This window comes from Tachypleus tridentatus, chromosome 12 (assembly GCF_004210375.1).
Source record: "Tachypleus tridentatus isolate NWPU-2018 chromosome 12, ASM421037v1, whole genome shotgun sequence".
NCBI lineage: Eukaryota > Metazoa > Arthropoda > Merostomata > Xiphosura > Limulidae > Tachypleus > Tachypleus tridentatus.
Genome location: NC_134836.1, coordinates 7118209 through 7141908, shown reverse-complemented (window position 1 = coordinate 7141908; position 23700 = coordinate 7118209). Strand labels below are relative to the sequence as shown.

At 32.5% G+C, this 23700-nt stretch overlaps 1 protein-coding gene across 1 annotated transcript in view; it reads right to left on the bottom strand.

Moving 5' to 3' along the window:
* The window catches only part of LOC143234352 (putative glutamate receptor), a 33030-nt gene extending 11335 nt beyond the window's left edge, over positions 1-21695 (bottom strand). The window contains exons 1-9 of the mRNA XM_076471643.1: positions 21640-21695; positions 20576-20652; positions 16705-16833; positions 16291-16502; positions 15575-15724; positions 7547-7717; positions 6442-6548; positions 2843-2933; positions 1789-1947 (exon numbers count right to left, since the gene is read on the bottom strand). Coding sequence (XP_076327758.1) covers positions 1789-1947; positions 2843-2866 — 183 coding nt within the window. The 5' untranslated portion in view covers positions 2867-2933; positions 6442-6548; positions 7547-7717; ... (3 more) ...; positions 20576-20652; positions 21640-21695. The remainder of the gene's footprint in view (positions 1-1788; positions 1948-2842; positions 2934-6441; positions 6549-7546; positions 7718-15574; positions 15725-16290; positions 16503-16704; positions 16834-20575; positions 20653-21639) is intronic.
* Between the last annotated feature and the right edge of the window lie 2005 nt (positions 21696-23700).

Genomic DNA, 23700 nt, shown 5'->3' with positions numbered 1-23700 from the left:
AGTGAAGAACAGGAGACAACAACAATTGTCATGGTTTCCCGTTTCAAGTTATGACCATATTAGTGACGATGCTATTATAAATCCCGTCGCACCAAACATGCTCGCCCTTTCAGCCGTGGAGGCGTTATAATGTAACGGTCAATCCCACTATTCGTTGGTAAAAGAGTAGCCCAAGAGTTGGTGGCGGATGGTGATGACTAGCTGCCTTCCCTCTAGTCTTACACTGCTAAATTAGGGACGGCTAGCACAGATAGCCCTCGAGTAGCTTTGTGCAAAATTCAAAAACAAACAAACAGTAAATTAAGAAGAACCTTAACATGAAGTATCGCTGGTGAAACAGTAGCGAAAAGATGGACAAACTGCTGGAGAAACAACTTCGATTTTGCATCGTTTGTAACAAAGTGTTATAGGTTTTATTTTCAGTTCCTAAACATATAGCCAGTTTAACACAATACTCTCGCTTCTAGTATGGAGTAGACATGTAAGACAAAGATATTTATGAAAATAAAAGTATTGGTCAACAAGGTTATCTTACTGGCTGGGTATTTAGTAGATTTTACTCAGAAGTTAAGAATGAAACACAAATCCTCTCTGAATTCCTGGAATTATGTAATTAAGTTTTATGCCGAGAAATAAGGAAAAGGAAAAGAAACTTCTTTAATGCTACACAGGAATAAATTAATTTACCTAATACGTTTTAAATGACCATTGTTGAGGAGTTTTATCTCAATTCTGGTTTATAACAATAGTTATGGTTGCTTACGGTTTAGGATAATACATTAGTAACAACAACAATAAAGTTCGTCATATCCGACCGCTCCTAGCAAATTATCTAGGGGTGTGGGCTAGTTAGAGGCTGTCGTACTTCGATTATGAATTCCAGGAGTTATGACTTTCATTCACGCCTTTGTAAAAGCGGGTGCGTTATAAGATTGGCAGTCAAATCCACCATGCTTTCAAACACTAGTAGTTTAATAGTTGGTGACTGGCGCCATTGACTAACTTTATTTTGTTTAATCTATCACTTCAAAAACAAAGACATTATTTAAAAACCGCACGAAGGGTATTAATTTTGAAACTCTCAGAAATCTTCCATGATTTTTATTTAAGTTTGACGATAAAACGTATTATTTGAAGAATAGATACTCAGATTAAACATAATGATAAATATATCAATATTCGACACGATAGCAAGATAAGAAATACACGAAATGTTTTACTTTAGAAACTATGAAATAAATATTGTCATCCCAATATGCTGTCTCTTCAGTGAAGCAAACATCATTTTCAATACACACATACATAAAATAATCCTTTTTTTTTTTATAAAGGACTGTCTTCAGGTTTACAACGCTAACATCTGGGGCTCGATTCCCTTCGATAGATACAACAAATAGCCTGATGTGGTTTTGCTATAAAATAACACAAACTAAAGTACTGTCTACTTCTGTCGTTTTGTGGTACAAGAAAGATTTAAACTTTTCCTTATTACTTATTGGAAGTTTTCCAATCCAAAGCTATTAAAAATCTTTCCTAGGATAAATTACTTATTTTATTCAATGTATTCGAAATAAATGCAAATAACCACTTTAATTTCAAAACTTACAGGCTCACGTTACTTAGCAATTGGAAGTTCATTTGATAAACGAATTATATTAAAATATATATTGTGCCTCTTAAAAATCAGCGAATGTATAGTAATTTCAGGCTGTTTGGTTCCTGTGCTATTTCAGTAGGTTGGTGTATCATTTATAAATTGTCAGATCTGTACAAAAATTCACGTCTCACCTGCCAGACGAATGGCTTGATAATAGCTAAAGTGTCATGTTTAGCTATAGGATCGCTGGTTATAAAAGTCACTGAATCGAACGAGTAAGGAACGGTGAAGTCGACTGCTTCTCTTCTCTCTTCAGTAATAGTTATTTGCGTCACAGAAAGGTCTACCTCCTGCAATAACCAGTTTTATTTTACGACATTTATCGCTCAGAATATTCCAGGTTTTGTAAAAAGTACGCAAACTGTAATTTATAAATATAGTATTTTAAAACTTCTTTTTGTAAAACAATTAAAAAAGCGATTCATGTTAAATCTCATTACAGAATTAAGTTAGAGATTTAATGATTTTATTTTTATGGCATGGCATGGCCAAGCGCGTAAGGCGTGCGACTCGTAATCTGAGGGTCGCGGGTTCGCGCCCGCGTCGCGCTAAACATGCTCGTGGGCCCTCCCAGCCGTGGGGCGTATAATGTGACGGTCAATCCCACTATTCGTTGGTAAAAAGAGTAGCCCAAGAGTTGGCGGTGGATGGTGATAACTAGCTGCCTTCCCTCTAGTCTTACACTACTAAATTAGGGACGGCTAGCACAGATAGCCCTCGAGTAGCTTTGTGCGAAATTCCAAAAAAAACAACGAACTTTTATTTTAATTATTGGCTGTGAATGACATACACTTCCTAGCGTCAATATTCAATAACCGAGTGATATGTCGTCCTGTACGCCCATTAGACTCAATTAACTTTTCCTAATGGTATTTTAATGAAATATACTTGTTTGTTGCCTGCTAAAAATAGTCAAACTAGAAAAATAACGGAATAATCCTTAGCCTTAAATATTCTTTTGCAAAAGGAACTTCTAATATATACATATTATTGTGAAATTTCCCCCATCAGAGAATAAATATCAAGTATACTGAATTATGGATTTAAGTTTTCTGAAATAAAATTCCACAGAAGCCTTTGAATAAATTGATAATTACTACTATGTTACACACGTGTAATATTCATCTACATTTTAATTTAGATACATGCTGGCCTTGGTCTTATCTAATAATCTTTATAACTTACCTTTCTATGGACCATACCGATCATCCCACTCCACGATTTATCAGATAGCTTACTTCCCCATTCTCTATCTGTTGGTGTTTTGATAACATACCTAGAAATATTTGGGTGCATAAGAAAAAGGAATAAGATAGTTGCTTTAACTGTGAATTGCAACATTTATTTTTTTTGTAATGCACTATTGTGGGGTTTTACAATAACTGAAAGAATGACTGCTGGTTGACCTACGAAGCACCTTGTAAAACAAATACAGATCATTTATATCATTATGCTGATAGTTATTTTTCAATAGAATATTGTTCAGTTACTTGTGTGTTATGAATAAATTCTGATATTTTATTCCCTTTGAAATAAATTATTTATGGATATTAAGTAGAATATGTGATTTTAACAAATCTTCCATTAAGTGAATTGTTTCACATTTGAAACCAACTGCAATATAATATGGATAAAATGAGAAAAATTATGAAAATTACGTAGAATAAAAAGTCTAACTCCTAAACTTAGCACTCTTTGGGAACGCTGAGAAGTAAAGATGTGGGAATTATATGCGCGTATAATCAGTTCTATTTTTAAGGATTAATTTAGTATGCGCATTACATTCTTATAAATATATAAATTAATTGTAGTTTATTTTATAATACAATTGAAACTTTGGTTGATTTAGAAACCACAATTTTTTTTTAATAAACTACTATTAGTAGGCGAGGCTTAGTTATTTTTATTGTGAGTATAGTTACTTTTCTAATGTGAAAAGAGCAGCATTCTCAACCTCCATTATTTATACTGAAAATATAATATCCTGTTTTTACATTAAAAAGTAAACGAATGGCTGCGTCCATTGATAACATCCTAAAATATCTTACAAAAGACTGAAGACTAATTTCCTTACAAAAGTCAAATAAGTCTGTCTGTTTTCTTATAGCAAAGCCACATCGGGCTATCTGCTCAGCCCACCGAGGGGAATCGAACCCCTGACTGTAGCGTTATAAATCCGAAGACATACCGCTGTACTGGCGGGGAGCGTCAAATAAGTTTAAAGTTCAGTAGACTCTGTCTCAATTAAAATAAAAATTAAGCCTAGAAATGTCTCACAACGAAGGACAGGGATAATGAATAATAATGTTACGATATTTTTTTTAATTCCACTATCATATTTTGATATTTAGATTCATGCATTTTAGATTCATATTCCTTTTAATGTTCTCTAAGCTGATAACTCAAATATGAAACAATAATAAGTAGTAGGCCTACGTTTGGTATTTAGTTGAGGCCGCACATTGTCTGTCGTCAAGATAGGCCTACGCTTAATATTTAGTATTTTTTGTTTGTTTGTTTGGAAATTTCGCACAAAGCTACTCGAGGGCTGTCTGTGCTAGCCGTCCCTAATTTAGCAGTGTAAGACTAGAGGGAAGGCAGCTAGTCATCACCACCCACCGCCAACTTAATATTTAGTAAAGCTTTAGCTAAGCTTTCTTTAGTGTGGAATATTGTTTTTTTATTCGTTGCACTTTCCAAGATGCTGAAATCGTTGGGTATATTTGTAATTTCACAGTCTTGCGAACAGGATGGTCATTCTTCGTCATGCTTTCAATGCTGTAACATTAGGACTATACCAAACAATTTCAACATTTTGGGAAGTTGGCCAGTGGAAAACAATACTCCACACTAAATAAATCTTCTGGTAACACAAGGTGCTTTCTAAATTGAGTGTAAACTAGATAGCGTCATTTTCGTTTCTAAAAATAGGATTTACACGTCACTACATGAGGCCTAATAGTGTTTTATCCAAGAACGAAATTAAAGGCCTGTTGGAAATAAAAATGAGTATACAAGCGTATTTTCTATTTATACATCTGTTTTAAGACGAATAAAGGCAGAGAACGTAATTCACAGCAATACATAAGTTTTAACAGGGACACTAATTTACTTATTATTCAACTTCAAAATCTGAAATAGTTAATTTTCAATTCTAGCTTAATTTTTCTAACTTTTACCAAGACTAAATTTATCTCAAAATTTCATACTTTTAAGGTTTTCAGGCGTATTATTATTATTGCAGTTACAGTGAAGATAGAAACGTTTTAATTTAGTATTTTTAGCTTCGTGAACTGTTAAACCTTTTTACAGATAATATACTGCTCTGTTGAGGAAAAGTTCTGTTCAAATTAACATAACTTTAATGTTAAAATACACAAATTCTTCCTTGAGAAAATGCTGTAAGTATATTTAACGATTATGTTAACTGATAATATGTTGTTCCAACCTTTTTTTTTTCTTTTAATCGATTGCAGTGTGAGTGAATTATTCTAAAATTTTTCATATTGATAAACAACCTCTCAGAAGACGAATGGATCTGCATTCGTCAATTAACACTAAAGAAATTGCTTAGCATAGCAATACTTTTTGTATGATTATACTTTAATCGGCCCGGCATGGCCAAGCGTGTTAAGGCGTGCGACTCGTAATCTGAGGGTCGCGGGTTCGCATCCCCGTCGCGCCAAACATGTTCGCCCTTTCAGCCGTGGGAGCGTTATAATGTTACGATCAATCCCACTATTCGTTGGTAAAAGAATAGCCCAAGAGTTGGCGATGGGTGGTGATGACTAGCTGCCTTCCCTCTAGTCTTACACTGCTAAATTAGGGACGGCTAGCACAGATAGCCCTCGAGTAGCATTGTGCGAATTCAAAAACAAAAAAAATATACTTAAATCTTGAAGGAGCAGTTGTTTTTGTAGGTCACACTCATTAATCACTTCTTTTTTAGGGACTAAAACAATTTTTTTATATCATTATATACATCTTATATCTTAGACTTCGACAAAAAAATTTTCTGTATTTTCTGAAATAACACATTCCAGTGACTTTTAAGGATATGGCATGGTAATATTTCATAAAACATAACTTAGAATGATAATAGCTATTAGAATGTCTTTATTTTACTAAACTGTGTATAGCTGCATGCTTATTGTGACGGTTTTCTCATCGAAGCTGTTGTTCAGTGAAATATATTTATCACATGGCAAATCAGTTTGGTCTTGAAAAGTATATTTTATCTGTATTCAAAACACAACAGGTCATTTTAACGACTTCAAGTTTATAAAACAACAACAATTCGATATATAATTTGTGTAGACTCATAACGAATTTTTTACGGATCTAAGTGTTTAGTCAGCAGAACCATTAGAACAACATGAGAAGATCCTCAAACTATACTTTTCAGACCTTCAGAGGTAATAGTCTTAAATCATAACATACTTTCAAGAATCTTGTAATAAAGATAAAACGCATAAAGTACATATTGTAAAGTGAACACAAGGGTTATATTTGTTTATTTGTTGGTTATTTTGATTTTTTAAAGTTAAGCACAAAGTTACACAATGGGCTATCTGTACTCTGTTCACCACGAGTATCAAAACCCAAATACTAGCATTACAAGTGCAGACAATAACGCAAGGGTTATGTTATGAAATATAACCATTATTATGTTTACTTCGTTATTGTAACAAAACACAAGAATCGATAGCTATTGTTTCTAGAACGATATTATTTATAGTAACAAAATATATCATTCGAAACAAGAAAACTTAAATTTTTTTCACCTAAAATTCAGTTTCCTAGAGAGGACATCTAGCAGCTTGAAATCCGATCCATAAATAGGCGTAAACGTTCCGTTAGGGCCTTCTTCCAGCACAAAATATGGAAAGAACTAAAATGTAAAATATTAAAATAAAATTCAAAGGTGATTGTTAATTCAAAATACGTGAAGTATTTACTTTGTTATTATTTTTGTCTTCTCCTTTTTATATAGTAAAATTAGAGACCTGTCTTATTAGTATCTTTATTGAAAGAGACTTCTTTAAATACAAGATTTCTAGACTGATACAAAAGAATGTAATAGCAGACACTGAAATACGCAAGTCCCCTTGTTTTAGACCTAACGTTAGTTAAGCCTTTATTCAACAAAAAGATAACACTGTAAGTTGTGTACGTTATTTGTGTGTGGTATGAGCTTTCAGATCTTTCCGCTGCACCATTAGAAGTGAATTGGGAGGGGTAATTGCGTTGATAAATATTACATACATTTTTATTTATTAAAATGAATATTTGGTTTCATATCAGTACGACAAATTATCTGTTCTGTTGATATCCACCTATATATTCAGGGGCAGGATGTTGCTTAATAACAAACATTTCTGACAGTGAATCCAAGGAACCAAGGTTTGTGTTTCATATCCAAAAAAAAAAAAAAAAAAGAGAAAAAAGAACCGTACCACGCACTTTGCGACTTACGGTGCACTTAAAAGTAACATTTAAGATGTGTGCCTTTTAGTCTGTGTGTTCACAATTATGGACAGGTAGCGCAAATAGTTTTTCTGTAGCTTTGCATGGATATCCGAAATAAGGACATAAGTAAAACTATTTGGTTTATCATGTGTTTTTTTTGTTTAATCGCAAAACTACACAACGAGCTATCTGCACTATGCCTATTGTGCGTATTTAACCTCAACTGTTTATAAAAATATAAGCTCTCAGAGTTACTAGCAAGCCACTAAAGATATAGTTTGTTATGCTAACTCACAAATTCATGGACTTAAGGTGTATGGTTTGTAAAACATTAGGTAGCTGATATACACTAATCAATTTAAATTCTCTTACGTCAAGTTAGATGTTTTAGGGATCAGATATATATTTAATAATACCCACACTAACAATAGACGCTACCAAGATGTCTTCTTTGAAATCCAGAAAATCCTGGTTTTGTATAAATGGAGATGACTTAGGACTGATGCCATGACGTTGTGTCCATTTTCCTACGATTTGTATTCCAGTACAACGGTGATTTTCTTTGGGAACTCCATAAATGTTGTATCTTATCTGAATATGACTAAATATATTATTTTTCATTCAATAAAAACTGCATATACACTACGCTTGAAGTACTCAAAGAGCAAACATTCTGCATAAAACACTGAAATAAAAGGCACGTATGATGAAAAAAAATCACATTAAACTCTAATTGAAAGCATTGACTTACGTTACCCTGGCACATTCAAGTCAAAAGCTAGATTTATTAGGTCATAATATATCACAGAGCAAAGTAGGCAGAGGAAATAGTAACTGTCAGAAATATTACACAATTAGTTACAGATATAATTGTATTCATATCAGCTATATAATAATATATAATTTGTCTCAGATATCATGATAACCTCACTTAGAAAGATCTGACATGATATGAAATGGAATATGATATATCACAGACATAATATTAAATATTACATCGAGAGGTGAAGCGTATGTCTGATACATGAGAATAAACACAATAACGAGATATATATGTCACATCCAAAGAGGATGCTCAAAATAACAAGTAAATAGTTTGTCATAAAGTGTTACAAATAGCGACAGCAAGAGAGGTAACAGTAAATATCTAAACGATATAAATCTTAACAGGTTGAGAAGTAGCACATGATACTTGACTGAAGTATTACAAAACACGATATTTTAAAAAGTGAAGGATAGTGTGTCATCAAAGTACTACTAAGTTTGAAAGCTAAAGAAGTGATAGATAATATGCTACATAATAAAGTTAAAGCTAGAGAAGTGAATGAATGGTGTGCCAAAGGCTAAATTTAAATGTTATAGAAGTGATTAATGATGTACCACAACTATATTCAAATGTTCGAGAAGTGATGAATGATATGCCACAGCCTAAATTTAAATGTTAGAGAAGTGAATGAATTATATGCCACAGCCTAAATTTAAATATTAGAGAAGTGGTGAATGATATGTCACAGACTAAATTTAAATGTTAGATAAGTGGTGAACATTGTGCCATAAACTGAATTTAATTATTAGAGAAGTGATGAATGATATGCGACAGACTAACATAACTTAGAGAGGTATCACATGTTGTGTTTCGGAGATAATACAAAAATATGATCGCTAAATAGATTGCAGGTGAAGAATGCCTTATAGGAGTCTTCACTCTCCTGTGCTAGTAATCAATTTCAGTTATTTTCGTATGAAAGACATAACTCAAATGACAAAAAATATTTATTATATTAATCTTAGTCCACTTTCTAAAGATTACAAATAGCAAAAGGTCCGTTGTTACTCACTTTAGTGATATAGCATAAAATAATATTGAAAACACATTACAAGAGTCTTCAGCTTCACGTCACTACCCTACTAAAGTAAATACAAGTGGTTGTGTACAACTCTAAGAAATACCAAAGTATATTATAAAGACATACGAAATAATACTTTAAGTCATATAGAGCCATTAGTATTGATTTAAGTAGAGTGTTTTGAAAGTTAAAATTATGTTTACTGTTACTGAGAGACATGAGAAAAGAATTATATACAGACCTAAGGGAGAAGTTTGTTCAGAAACATGGTTTCGGAGAAGGTTATAACTCAATTTCAAAAGTTCTTACCTTGCCATCAATTACCGTTGTGAAGTAATAGATAGTACGTCACACTACCTCAACATTACATTACAAACGTTATAAAAAGGTCTATTCTCGAACAAGCAAAAATATCATCAAAGAAGTGACTGTGAAGCCAACAGTGACTCTGAAGGTGTTTCAGACTTCACTAGCAACGACTGGAGTCACTGTACACACCTTGACAATATCACGTACCTTACCCAGAAAAGACTTTTTTGTTAGAGTGTCAAGAAAGAAACCACTACTCACGAAGATGCATCTTAGATAACGAATGGACTATCTGCGTAAACATTTCAATAATCCTTCAACAATGTGGAAGAAAATTCTATGGTCAGATGATAACAAAAAAAGAATTTTCTAGGTTAAAAAAACAAACGTTATGTATGGTGGAAACCCAACACTTCTCATAACCCGAGAAATACAGAACCGACTGTCAACCATGATGGTAAATCCATAATGCTGTAGGGATGGTTTTCTGCAGCTGACACTGAAAAACGTGTCCGCATCCAAGGAATCATGAATAGTGCAAAATATACAAAGATGGTCGAAAATCTAAAACGCAGTCAAAAATTTACATTTCAAGAGGACAGTGTTTTCAAATACTCAAAGACAACCCAAGAATGATTTCAGAGAAACAAAAATAAAGTCCTCGACTGTCAAAACAAAAGCCCAGATATAAATCTATTCAAAGATTTGTGGAGAGACTTGAAAAGTCTGCAAGCAGCAGTGGCCAAAAACATCTTCAGAGCGTGTGGAGGGTTCATCCAGAACGACTTTTAGCTGTCACGGTTGTCAAAGGAGCTTAAACCAAATGTTAACTGCATAATGATCTTAGTGGTTAAGACTTTTGCAACATGTGTTTGTAAGATTATTGTGTTATATCACTAAAGTGAATAACAATGCACCTTTTGTTCTTTTTAATCATTAGAAACTCGTCTGAGATTAATATAATTAATATTTTTGTCGTTAGAATTACGTCTTTAACAAGAAAATAAATGAGTACCAGTACTAAGGGGTAAGGACTTTTGTAAGGCACTGTATTTCAGAAATGATATTAAGCATAACAGCGAAAGAGTTAAAGTTTATTACATTACATAACATAATAACTATAGAGGTAAAGTTTACTATATTACATAACGTAACAGCTAAAGAGATAAAGTTTATTATATTACATAACGTAATAACTATAGAGGTAAAGTTTATTATATTACATAACAGCTAAAGAGGTAAAGTTTATTATATTACATTACATAATCTCCAAAGCAGTAAAACGTGTCAAACAGTGATAGAAAACAAAATAATTATAGAAGTGTCTCATAACATCTCGTAGAAATACTAAATAAAATAGCTGGAGAAGAGATGCATGATATTTTACAAATAAAATAAAAAAATACAGAGATCACAGTTGATATCTCATAGAATAATACAAAAAAAATAGTACCTTATTGTGTTACAGACGTGATACAAAATATACTACAGTTAAATAGGCGAGCCCGGCATGGCCAGATGGTTAAGGCGCTCGCTCGTAATTTGAGAGTCGCGGGTTCGAATACCCGTCGCAACAAATATACTCGTCCTTTCAGCCGTGGTGGCGTTATAATATGATAGTCAATTCCACTATTCGTTGGTAAAAGAGTAGCCTAAGAGTTGGCGGTGAGTGGTGATGACTCGTTGCATTCTCTCTAGTCTTATACTGTAAATTAGGGACGGCTAGCGCAGATAGACCTCGTGTAGCTTTGCGCGTAATTAAAAACAAGCAAACAGCTAAAACGGTAACGCAAATTTACGTGTTTATCTTGTTAACAAGAGTTTGATCAGGTTAAACTACCTTCGTAGTGATGCCATGATTTCCAAGTACAAAGACATCAAACATAAATCTATTTGTATTTCTCCTACTCCTAGAAAAAATTATATTTTCGGCAACGAAAGGTTGATAATTTAAGAATTCCCCGCAAAGCTACTGGTGGACTATCTGCGCTAACCGTCTCTAATTTAGCAGTAGTAGACTTGAGTAAGTGTAGCTAGTTAACACCATCAACCGCCAGTTTTTTAACTACTGTTTTACCAACGAATAATGGGATTGATCTCACATTTTAATTCCCGTTCGCGTGAAAGGAAGAGCATATTTGTGAAGGGTTTCGAACTTTTGACTCATAGATTGAGAGTCGAGTCCCCTAACCAGCAAGCCATGTCAGGTTCCCGAGGAAAATAAAGTAAATGATAATAGACACAATGGGAAATTTTGAGAATATTTTGTAAACATTTTAAAGCATAGTAATTTAGAGAGATTACTTGTTAAATACATTTATATAAAATAATATATTTGTAAATTACCTGTGACATTGTACAACATTTTTATCAATACGGGATGGCTTATCCCGTAATACGTATAGAAATATGCATGATAATATGGAACTTTACAAAGTATCTTTTAATTTATTTTCATCAATGTTCCTTGAAAAAACATTCAACCGAAAAACTTGTAGAGATAATTCAAGGTGATATGTATATTCATGACAAAACAGTATAGTACTTTCCAAGTATTTCTGGTCTAAGAAAACAAATGTCCTTTTTTTTGGAAATAGAAATGAGTAGGTAAGCTACAAGCTATGTTCTGAGCAAACTTAATATGTTTAACTTGTCGATTACGATTAGAAACTGTCTTAAAACAAGTGATACTGGTTGTAGTTAAGGGTAAAGGTACGTAAAGGGCTATCTCTGCTCTGCTCACCATGGATATCAAAACTGATTACTAGTGTTCTAAGTCCACATACATACCGCTGTACGACTAGGAGTCAACCTTATATTGTTGGCTTGTATATCTGTTATACGGTTGCAACGATTTATTATGGCAAATGTAACAAGCTTTGTTTGGGTATTATTAAACTTGTCAATCAAAAAATCTGTTATTGAAAAATATAAATTTATTTGGCAATTAAAAGTTTCGAAATTATTAAAAATAATAAACTTAAAATCCAGTCTTCCTGTTTTCCTTTCAAATTATGCGTGTGTGTGTGTGTGCGCGCGCGTGTGTTTGTGTGTGAAGGAATGTTTGTTGTTAAGCGCAAAGCTACACGATAGGGTTTCTGTGCCCTCCATGTTGCAGCTATTGAAACCTGGTTTTTAGCTATAAAAGACCTCAGGCCTTTTGCTGAGCCACTGGAAGGTTAGGGGACTCATAATAAGAAATAAAGATAAAATAAAAGATACAACTTCAAACATAAACACGTGTACAGAATGAACAACTAAATATTTTAATGCTTAAATGATTTATTTATGTTATTTAAAAGCTCCTGGTGGTTAGGATCGAAACCTTATAACTAAAATGCCCTCCTGCGAGTCTTCTTAATATGATTATCAATTCCACTATTACTTGGTAAAGGTTAGCTCAAGAGTTGACGGTGTGTGTTGCTGGCCAGTTGCCTTCCCCGTGGTCAGTAGTTCCAAAGTTAGAACTGCGTCACAAACCCTTTGTTATTTTGCCATAAACAAAGTGTGTCTGTATTCTGTATTTATGGCAAAACTACGAAGGTTGTGTACCGTCATCTCTTATTGAGAACTACTGAAAACAAGAAGGCAGGCAGTTAACTGTTTGTTTGTTTTTGATTTCGCGCAAAGCTACACGAGGGTTATCTGCTAATTTAGCAGTGTATGACTAGAGGGAAGGCAACTAGTCATCACCACCCACCGTCAACTCTTGGGCTACTCTTTTACCAACGATTAATGGGATTGAACGTCACATTATAACTCCCCCACGGCTGAATAGGCGAGCATGTTTGGTGTGATAGGGATTCGAACCTGCGACCCTCGGATTACAAGTCTAGCTAGGTAACTGTACCCATCATCTACACCATACGACGATAGACTGTCACTTATAAAACGCAACCACAGGTTAAACTGCGGGAAATATTAGCTAAAGCAATAATTTAAAAAGAATAATTTCTAAACGTGCAGAATAATCCATAATAAAATAATCTGAAAAATCAGAACACGATCATAGGGTAAAAACTGAAAGCATGTTAAAAAGAAAAAAGTAATAAAATATTATAAATATAAAAACACAAATAAACGTAGAAATATTAATTAAACTTATACCCTCATATTTTAATTATAAATCTTATAGATTTAAGAGCAATATTAACTAAAAAAAGAAATTAAAGATAAAAAATAACGTGTATTGTTTGTTTAGTGTATTAGATTTTTCATTTTTTCTTTTTTAAACCTGGAAAATAAATGAAGTGTATTCAATATTAAAGATGTTTACTGGACTTTCGGTAAGCTTAATTAAATGCTCTGTAATCCGAAACTTTCTATACAAAATCTCTTGTATAACTTTATCTCTTTATAGGAACTTTAATGATTTTAGTAAGTCATTCTACACTGTTTTAGACCAGTATGAGTAAAGTTCCTAGGATTTGTTTCACTAGATTCGTAAATAACATAGAAAACAAATTTTAACATAAAATATTGGATCTTTTCACGACCATGCTTTTGATCGAAGTCTTAATCTCTCGAATTTTTATCACCTATTCATTAGAGCTAGATAATAGTTAAGGTTATAAAATTATTATTTCATTGCTAGTGATAATTTTGTTAGTGTTTTATTATTTCATTTTGTTAACAGCATAATTGCATCACCTTTCTTGAAGTAGATATTATTGGTTTTGTTATTATATGCTTTCCAAGAAGTTTTTAAAAATATTAGATTTATTAAAATCAGTGATATTTATTTCAAACTGAGGCAGACATTATTAATATGGTTGTAAAAATACTGACATATCAGGGTTTTTCTGAAATTATATCTTCAGAAAATGATTAAAGTTTATAATTGGTTTTATTTGTTAATCTCAAGGGTCATTTAGTTTTATATAATTATCTGTGAGTGTTCTGGTTTTAATGGCATTTCTTAATTCTTTAATTTTTGTCTTACATTGATATTTGTAAATAAACAATCCATCAGCTTTGAAAACACTACATAATCTAATTGTTTTTAATTTTTTGTTACGTTATTAATATAATCCACAACCTTATTTTCAAATGATTTATTAAACATTTCCCAGCTGCTATATAATATTTAGATTAATTTATATTGTCTACTTGAACTATATTAAGGAATTTAATAGTAGGAAAATAATGATAACTATTTACGTTTTAAGTAGTATAAACAAAAATTCTGTGTTAATGTACAACTTGGATGTTGTCAGTATAAAGTAAAGAGCATATGCCTTCTCAATGGCATTATTTATATGGGCTTGTATGTCGTTTCACATTATACATTAAACACATCGTTTCTATTACGGTCAGGATTAACATACCCTAAAGCTCGAGACCTGTTGTTTAGATTGCTAAGTTGTTATTACATTTTTCATATAGGTGATTAAATTTTCAAACATTTGCTAGCCTACAGAGTTTGTAGAAGATACAAAAAAGTTAAATATGAAAATTTTACTGAAGTTGGCACACAAACACATATGCTATTGTTTCATTGGTATTAGAGGATAAATGTCTAACAACTTTAATGTGGTCAAATTTTATAGTCATTGAAGTGGTATAACCTTTAGAGTCAATTATTTTCTGTCAGCTAACTGTGATTCTTATTATTTAATAATAATCATGAACTTTTTCATTCTGTCAAAGAACCTTGTAAAGTTAATGAGATTATCCTTCATTCATTATCAATTTTACATTAAATGTTATTGTTTACTCTGATTATTTGGTGGTGGCGAGACCTTGTTCTTCTAAGGACTTTGTTCTATCAGTTTTTCTGTTTCCATACTGAATTTGAGGACTTTCAGTTTCAAAACGTTTTGTCTGTTGTCCTCTCAATCATTTAACAGTCTCATTGCATAAATATTTGTTTTCGAAAACGTATTTATATTCTTTTAATTTTAAATCTACAAGGGTATCAAACTTTGCTGTCGACTAATTTGGATTTTGCATTAAACCAAATATATACATATATTTAATATGCCACCTATGATATCTCTTCTTACATACATGTCTATACTATCGTATAAAAAATCAAATAACTAAAGAAGATCTCTGATAAGTAAGAAGAAATATGTTTCATAATTTATAATTAATAAATCGTCTAAGTACCTTGATTTTTTTATTTATCAGATCTGATATCCTCGATATTTTTCTCTTCCAAAAATCAATTAAGTTTGAAAAAACTAGTCAAAAAGTAATGTAACAAATCAAGGCATTTTCTTTTTTAATAACTTGTTTTCAGAATTAACACTAGCTGACTGCCGACCGTAAAAAATAACACCATACTGACCCTTGCAGTTTTTCTCTCTTTTTGCACAACGGCCACAGAACAAAAACAATGAGTTTCAAAGTTGGTATTGAGAGTTGTTTCAGAGATGTTGGTATTGCGGAGAAATAGAACCCAGCGTACACTTTGTAAACAAAACTCTTTCACAAAATACTGAAAAAGTGAAATAATTTAAACCTTGAATAAAAGATCGAATAAAAACTGTACTGTGTTATGCAAAAAATTAATTGTTCATCAATGATTTTGGACAGTTTTCCATATCCTCTTCTAACTTTAATTTCTCTAACGCATGTACAGATCTAAGCATAAATTAATTTGTTTTGTAGAAAATGAATTAATATTTAATTATTTTTTTACTGCTAAGCATTACACATAATCTACTGCAACTGTAAACGCGGTATCATTGAGACAATATTAATAGAATATCTAATGAAGAAACTTTGTGTGCGTGTGTATATATATAATGAAGAATATGTAAAGTTAAGAAATAAATCTGATTAACTCATATCGTTGTAGATCACCACCTTTTGGTAAAAAAAATATATATACACACACACATTCTTCATTATATAGATATATATATAATGAAGAATATATGTGTGTGTGTGTGTTTGTTCTTATTTATTGTGCCAGAAGCTTCTTCAAAAATATATTTTTTATTGTAACAAAGATTGTGAATTTCAGTACTCTCGTAAATTTTCCTCACAATTTAATCAAACCTGAACAAAAGATCCCTTCTGGCTATTTTCGTCAAAGACGAAAACAACGTATGTTGACAACGTGTATTCCGTTGGTTCTCCAATAGGTAAGAGTTTACTCTGCAACGTTTTTTCATCAAGATTGATCACTTCTTCCAAATAAACAATCGTGGTTGTAATTCCAGCTTCTTGAAGTCTAACAGTGATACAGTCGTAGTAAGAGACTTCTGTACCTGTGTAGAGAGAAAAGATAACCTCAGTCATAAACAGAAATGAAGGTAGAAACAAATGGACGACAATAGAGGAAAGCTTGCACTTTTTTAAAGTCTCTCTATTCACTTTCTGTATAAGTTTGTCGTAAAACAACGTAAATATACATATCTTCTGTTATCTAAGTAGCTATAAACCCAACTATATTCAAAATGAGAAACTTACTAATTTTGTTTGATAGTAGTAAAGTCACATGATCGAGTCGAAGAAGTTGAGCTAGGTCCACAACGACTTCTGTTTGAGGTCCTAAAATATTCTGATTGGTGTATTTATTAGCTACCACTGTCGACGGTTCTGGAGGGAATAGTTTAAAAATTAAATTTAATATTATTTGATTTATTATTGATGATTCAGTCGTTATGGTTATTCAAGATCGAAACGGAATTCCCTTCTATTGAAAACCTTGTATAATGATTTGGTTTGGTTTGAATTTCGCGCAAAGCTACACGAGGGCTATCTGCGCTAGCCGTCTAATGTAGCAGTGTAAAACTAGAGAGAAGGCATCTAGTCATCAACACCAAACAGCAACTTTTGGGCTACTATTTTACCAACGAATAGTGGAGTTGACCGTAATATTATAACGCCCCGAAGGGTGAAAGGGGGAGAATGATTGGTGTGACAGGTATTTGAACCGGCGACTCTCAGATTACGAGTCGAATGCCTTAACCACCTGGCCATGCCGGACCTTGTATAATGAAAACCTGGACGTTACATGTGTTAAAATGCAACTTATTCTTTAAACTGTTTACAAACTATTTTAAGCTTAAAACAAACTCGAAACGTAATCGTGTCATAAATTCCAAATTGCGCTGATTAGTCCAGGCTATGATTTAGCAGCCAAATCTTGTGCAAGTTGTAAAATACAGTAGTAAAAAACTATGTAAAATAATAAAAGTAGATAACATAATCATTCATTAAGAATGTTTCAAAGGGTTAACTAATTCATAGTTAACCCTTTAACAGCGACCATCATGAATTCATGCTGCTATTTACAACATTCCCGCTGTTTAGCGAATTTTTCTTTATTTCTTGGTGGCGATAATAATAAAACTTCAGAAGTTGTATAGTAATAATAAAATTACTAATTATTACTATGTGTTTGGCTGTTCCCTATCAAACTTAGACGAAGTTTTTTTTTGTTTTTATTAGAACCAAAACTATTAAATACTCCGTTTATTAAAATATTTGTCAAGTCTGTTGTCTTTATTACTGTCATACTCCTTTTACTGGAACGTAAAATATTTATTTGGATAAATATATTGTAGCCGGATCTAAAGCACACTCTTTTAACATAAATTATTCTTCTTTAAAAAAATTAACCTAATCAGTTCTCTTTTATCAAGATCGGCCCGGCTTGGCCAGGTGGGTTAAGGCGTTCGTCTCGTAATCCGAGGTTCGCGGGTTCGAATCCCGGTCGCACCAAACATGCTCGCCCTTTCAGCTGTGAGGGCGTTATAATGTGACGGTCAATCCCACTCTTCGTTGGTAAAAGAGTAGCCCAACAGTTGGCGGTGGGTGGTGATGACTAGCTGCCTTCCATCTAGTCTTACACTGCTAAATTAGGGACGGCTAGCGCAGATAGCTCTCGAATAGCTTTGCGCGAAATTCAAAAACAAACAAACTATCCGTTATCAAGATTTTTCCCATCACGTTAACTTCTGTGTTTTCAGCTCTGTCGAACAGTTTATACACAAAGGTCTCAGAAATTGGTAGTCGCTGTTTATTGTTTCAGGTAGGTGTAATTATCTATAAAGAGGAAAATGATAATTTCGAGAATAAAATAATCTGAGAAAAGTGTCAACTGTGGAGAAATAAAAAAATCTTGATGTGATTACACATAATTAGTGTAAAAAATTAATTTACTAATATATTGTGTAAGAATAACCATACGTAACTGCTTCCTAGTTACATTTTGCTGCTGTAAGTAAGCCCTTTTGCCTTTTCTGTTCTGATATGTTAATATAAAGACACATTTCTGACAGTCACGCTGGGTAACTTGTAGAAGTTTCGATGCTAACATCACAGTTTTATAATCCAGCGGAAAGTTTTATTATTTTTGGTTCAAAACCTGACTGTTCTGACATATTAATGTTATCACAATAGCATAACATCAATTCACCTCACCATATTTTCTCATAAACATATTACAACTACTAAAACCCAGCTTAAAACTTTAATCAACAGGATTGGTTTAGTTATGAACACTAAATTCCAAGGCCCAGTATGGCCAGGTGGTTAGGGTGTTCGACTCGCAATCTGAAGGTCGCGAATTCGAATCCCTATCACGAAAAACATGCTCGCCCTTTCAGCTTTGAGGGCGTTATAATATTACGGTCACTTCTACTATTCGTTAGTAAAAGAGTAACCCAAGAGTTGGCGGTGGGTAGTGATGACTAGCTGCCTTCCCTCTAGTCTCACACTGCTAGCGCAGGTAGCCCTCGTGGAGCTTTGCGCGAAATTCAAACCAAATCAAAAATCAACATAAGAACTGAAACCTGCTGGTTTGGTTTAATTATAGCCACCAAACCGAACTGGTATAGACTCATTAACTTGCTGGTTGGTTTCATTATAGTCACTAAATCTTAAATTACTCTCCACAATCTGCTTGTTTATTTAATTATAACTACTAACACAAAACGTAAGCATTTCAATCCGCGAGGTTGATTTAATAAAAGCTTACTTAAAGCCAATTTCAACAGTTAAATTTTTCATTTTGATTTAGTTATGCATATTAAACCTCAAGTTAAATATTTCAGTCTGCTAATTTGATAAGGCGGTGACCACTCTAGATCTCATATATTATATTCATGAATAATATACATTAGAAAAATGTCTCCAACAGAGAAAACAGATCATTATAATTTACTAGTAGTTGAAGTTGTTAAAACTATATTTAATTTATTCTAACTGTATGTCAATTATACTTGTTAGCCTTCTCGTTGGACTTAAGAACATTACAAAATCAACACATGAAGAATGATAACGTGAACGAGGCATTCATAGTGTGTGGTCATGAAATCTAGTGTTTCTAATATGTTATCGACTACAAATCAAAAAGGGACAACAGTAGCGGTCTTAAATGTTGTTTTGAACTTCGCGCAAAGCAACTCGAGGGCTATCTGCGCTAGCCATTCCTAATTTAGCAGTGTAAAACTTGAGGGAAGGCAACTAGTCATCACCACCTACCGCCTACTCTTGGGCTATTCTTTTACCAACAAATAATGGGATTGACCGTCACATTATAACGCCCCCACGTCTGAAAGGGCGAGCATGTTTAGTGCGACCGGGATTCGAACCCACGACCCTCAGATTACGAGTCAAACCCCTTAACCCACCTGGCCTTGTCAGGCCACACTCTTAAACTAGTTGTAAACAATAAACGGTAGAACATTTGTAGTTTTTTATTATTATTGTCATGAACTAACTAACGAAAAGGCTAAATCCAGTAAGAAAAGAGAACAGAAAAGAAAAGCAACATTATTAGAGTAAGAGATTTATATAAAGTGTCACAAGATAAATTCGGGTAGATACTGATTATATTGTCTTTTAATGTACACAGTTGTCCTTTCCTTGTTTCGAATCCTCTATTTAAAAAAAAAAAGATTATTCTGGTATGTTTTCCTGCTGCAAAGAAGTCTTATCAGTATCGTAATTTTAATATCAAATTCCATCTTAAATTCACTCCCGCGGTTTTTAGTAATTTTTACGAATTCGCTCATCAATTTTTACTATCTCAAATACTGGAAACATTTTCAATCAACAATTTCGGATTAATTACAAATATTTAATGTTTAATTGTGGTCTCTTCTTATTGCTTCACTACCACTTTGATGAAGGAATGAAAACATAATATTACTTCATCGACGCATTTCTACATATAGAATTTTAAACAAAGATGGTTCATGGAAAACATACAAATACATGACATTATTCTTTCTCGTTTTAAAGTTAATTTTCTAAATAGCTACTAATCCCCAAATAATCAAGCCTGACACAAATCTTTTGGCAATAATTTCACAATAAACAGTTAACTCACCGCAGGGATATGAAAGAACGGCCTCTGTACCAGTGGTTAATAATACAGCTGCAGCCACTGAAACCGAAATCAGACTTCTGGGAAATACCAAATAATACATTAATACATTTAGCCTAGGCAATCTGAAATAAAACACAGTGTAAACATAGCTTTAAGTTTTTTGTGCGATTTAATTTTTGATAAGTACAAAGCTACACAATAGGAAATTTTTGTTGTTTGCCCAACACGGTTTTCGAAATTCAATTTTTAGCGTCATAAGCTTAAAGACTTATCCCTATGCTTTAACGAATACATTTCTGAATGGTCATTTCACCGCGAGACAGGATCGTATATGATTTACATACAAAATTATGAAATAGTTAATCTCATATAGAACCAAGAGTTGTGAAAACCTTGATAAGGAGCATCGTTAGAACGATATTACTACATTTTAACACAAAGTTATAAAAACCCTATAACCCGAGCTCTTTCGAAATGTGGACCTTTCTGTAATCGAACAAGTGATATATAAAGGAAGCTGAGTTTTTACAGGAAGTTTTTAGTATATTTTTCCATGCAAATATTGTACGCATTATGTAAAAGATATTAAGAACATTCTGATTTAGAATTTCCTAATATATATATACATATATAACTTGCTATAACCGAGAAAAAAACCGAAACAAAGATAAAAATACAAATCTCTGCATCAAGTAAAAGGATCCCAGGGCACAGACTATGCTGTGGGATATAGAATGTACTCTAGGGTTTGGAGGTGACTGAGAAGTAGGACCCACATTGCGGTGAGGATACGTCATTTATCGGTCTTAACCTCCATTCGCCAATATCATATAAAGAAATAAACATAAATTAATTAAGCTATAATAATAGAAACAGAAATTAGAAATAGGAGCTCGAGATGTGGGTGTACAAGCGCACAACATCCCACATCTCAATTACCCTTCACTGCCTGCAGACAGTTGTGGGAAGGTGACGGATCTTCAAAATAAAAAAAAGGAGAAAAAGGAAAATAATGAAAAAGTAATAATAAGATACTACCATTTGAGAGCAAGTACTAAACTTACCTCTTAAGGTTAGCATTCCAGCCCCAATCTGGTACCCCCAGTAAACGAATTATACCAGTGTGAAGGGTCCCAACCAGTTATCTAAACAAACTAGTATAACTCCAATCACCACCCATTAAGTCTATTGTAACTATCAATATTCATACTCTAGACAAGCCTTTATAAGCAGCAAGATATTCAACTACAGTAGTGCCAAGGTGTTAAATTACCTTATTCACAACTAAAAATAATTATCAGAGATTTTTATTAAAGTTTCTTTAATATTTATTTAATACATTTTTATATTTATTACAGAATATTTGAATAATCTTACTTGAAGTTTCTTTATTATATCCATTTAATATTAATTTTTGTATCAGTATTTCAACATTACTAATAAAATATTGTAATTTATTACAAATATTACAAAATCTGAATAAGTGTGAGGTTATAATGCTTACAACAGAAGGGTATGGTACATTATAATTAAAAGAGGGTAAACCATATATTGTAAAAGAAAAATATTTATTTTATTAAAATATTTATATTGATATCCTTTTCAATTATTTTAATTTCTAAATCTAAATAATATGCTTATATATATATACACAAACATATAGATGTGGGACGTTGTGAGCTTGAGCACCCACATCTCGAGCTCTTATTTCTAATTTCTATTATTATAACTTATTTATTTTATTCCTTTAGTTTATTGTATTTCTTTACGTGAGATTGGCGAATGGAGGTTAAGACTTATAGACGGTGTATCCCCACAGAAATGTGGGTCCTACCTCCTCAGTCACCTCCAAAACCTAGAGTACATTCTATATCCCACATTACAGTTTGTATTTGCTGTTTTTAACACAGTCCTTCCTTTTGATTTTGTTTTATTTTACTTAACTCTTATTGTTAATATTCTCTTTAAACATATATATATAAATATATAGTATTTAGAAATACTACTACTACGAAAGAAAATTGAAAGATAAATTACAGATGAAAAATAAAAAATTTATAATCTTCATATTTAGTACAACAGAAACTCAGTAAATGTGCTACAATTCAGCAAATAGTTAATATTTCCTGTTAATAATTTTTCGCAACGGTCAAATTTATGACAATAAAGATGTATTTGGGATAGGATCACATCTAGAGCCAACTATGAATGTTTATTTCTAGCACTTGACCTATTGAATTTAAACACTTGTGCTAGAGGTTTGCTGGTGATACGTTTCTAGTATTTTATATTAAAGGATATGTATCTAATTTTTTGTGATGCTTCAACATTCAAATAATTGCATAGAATTTACTTAAGAAACAGAAGACAAAGATAAATTATATTTTGTTACGTATTATAATTTATCTCGGACGAGTCTCCAATTTATTGTGTTACGTAGGTTACGTCTTACAATTTTAAACATCCGGAAATTTGAACTTAGAAGTAAACGGAATGTCGATATGTATTAAATTTATGACATTTGCTAACAAGATGGGTAAACACAATTTTTTTTCTTAATATAATTTAATATACAAGCAATAATACAATTTATAATAATGGGTATTACAAATATTGATTTATGTACAAAAATTTTACAAACTCTCAAACAACATCCAGTCTTCTATCTGGTCTGGAACTGAATATTTTATCGACGATCCAGGTTCACGACAAGCATATTAATGCTGAATTAATATTATTACACTTCGCTTAAACTAGCTTATTGTCTATACTTGGCTGGTCTCATGCCTCTTACAAGTTGACTTTTTACCGAAGAAGATATTTAATGTCCTCGTAGAAATACTAACGTTCGAAGTCAATTCACTGAAGTTAAACAATTTATAATATTTAAAAATTATAAACGTTCCTGGTCAAATATCTGTAGTTTCACTATTAAAAAGCGTTTATTACAATTATTGCTCCTGAGGTCTGTATTATATTAACTGTAGCAGGTCAATCAGTACTCTAAAACTGTCTCTTTGTGTGTATTGCGATGTCTAGCTTTTACACTCATTGAGCGAGTTTCACAAAAATCCACTTGGCAACAATATTGAAAGACAAGCTAGTGCTTTCGTAAAACGCATATT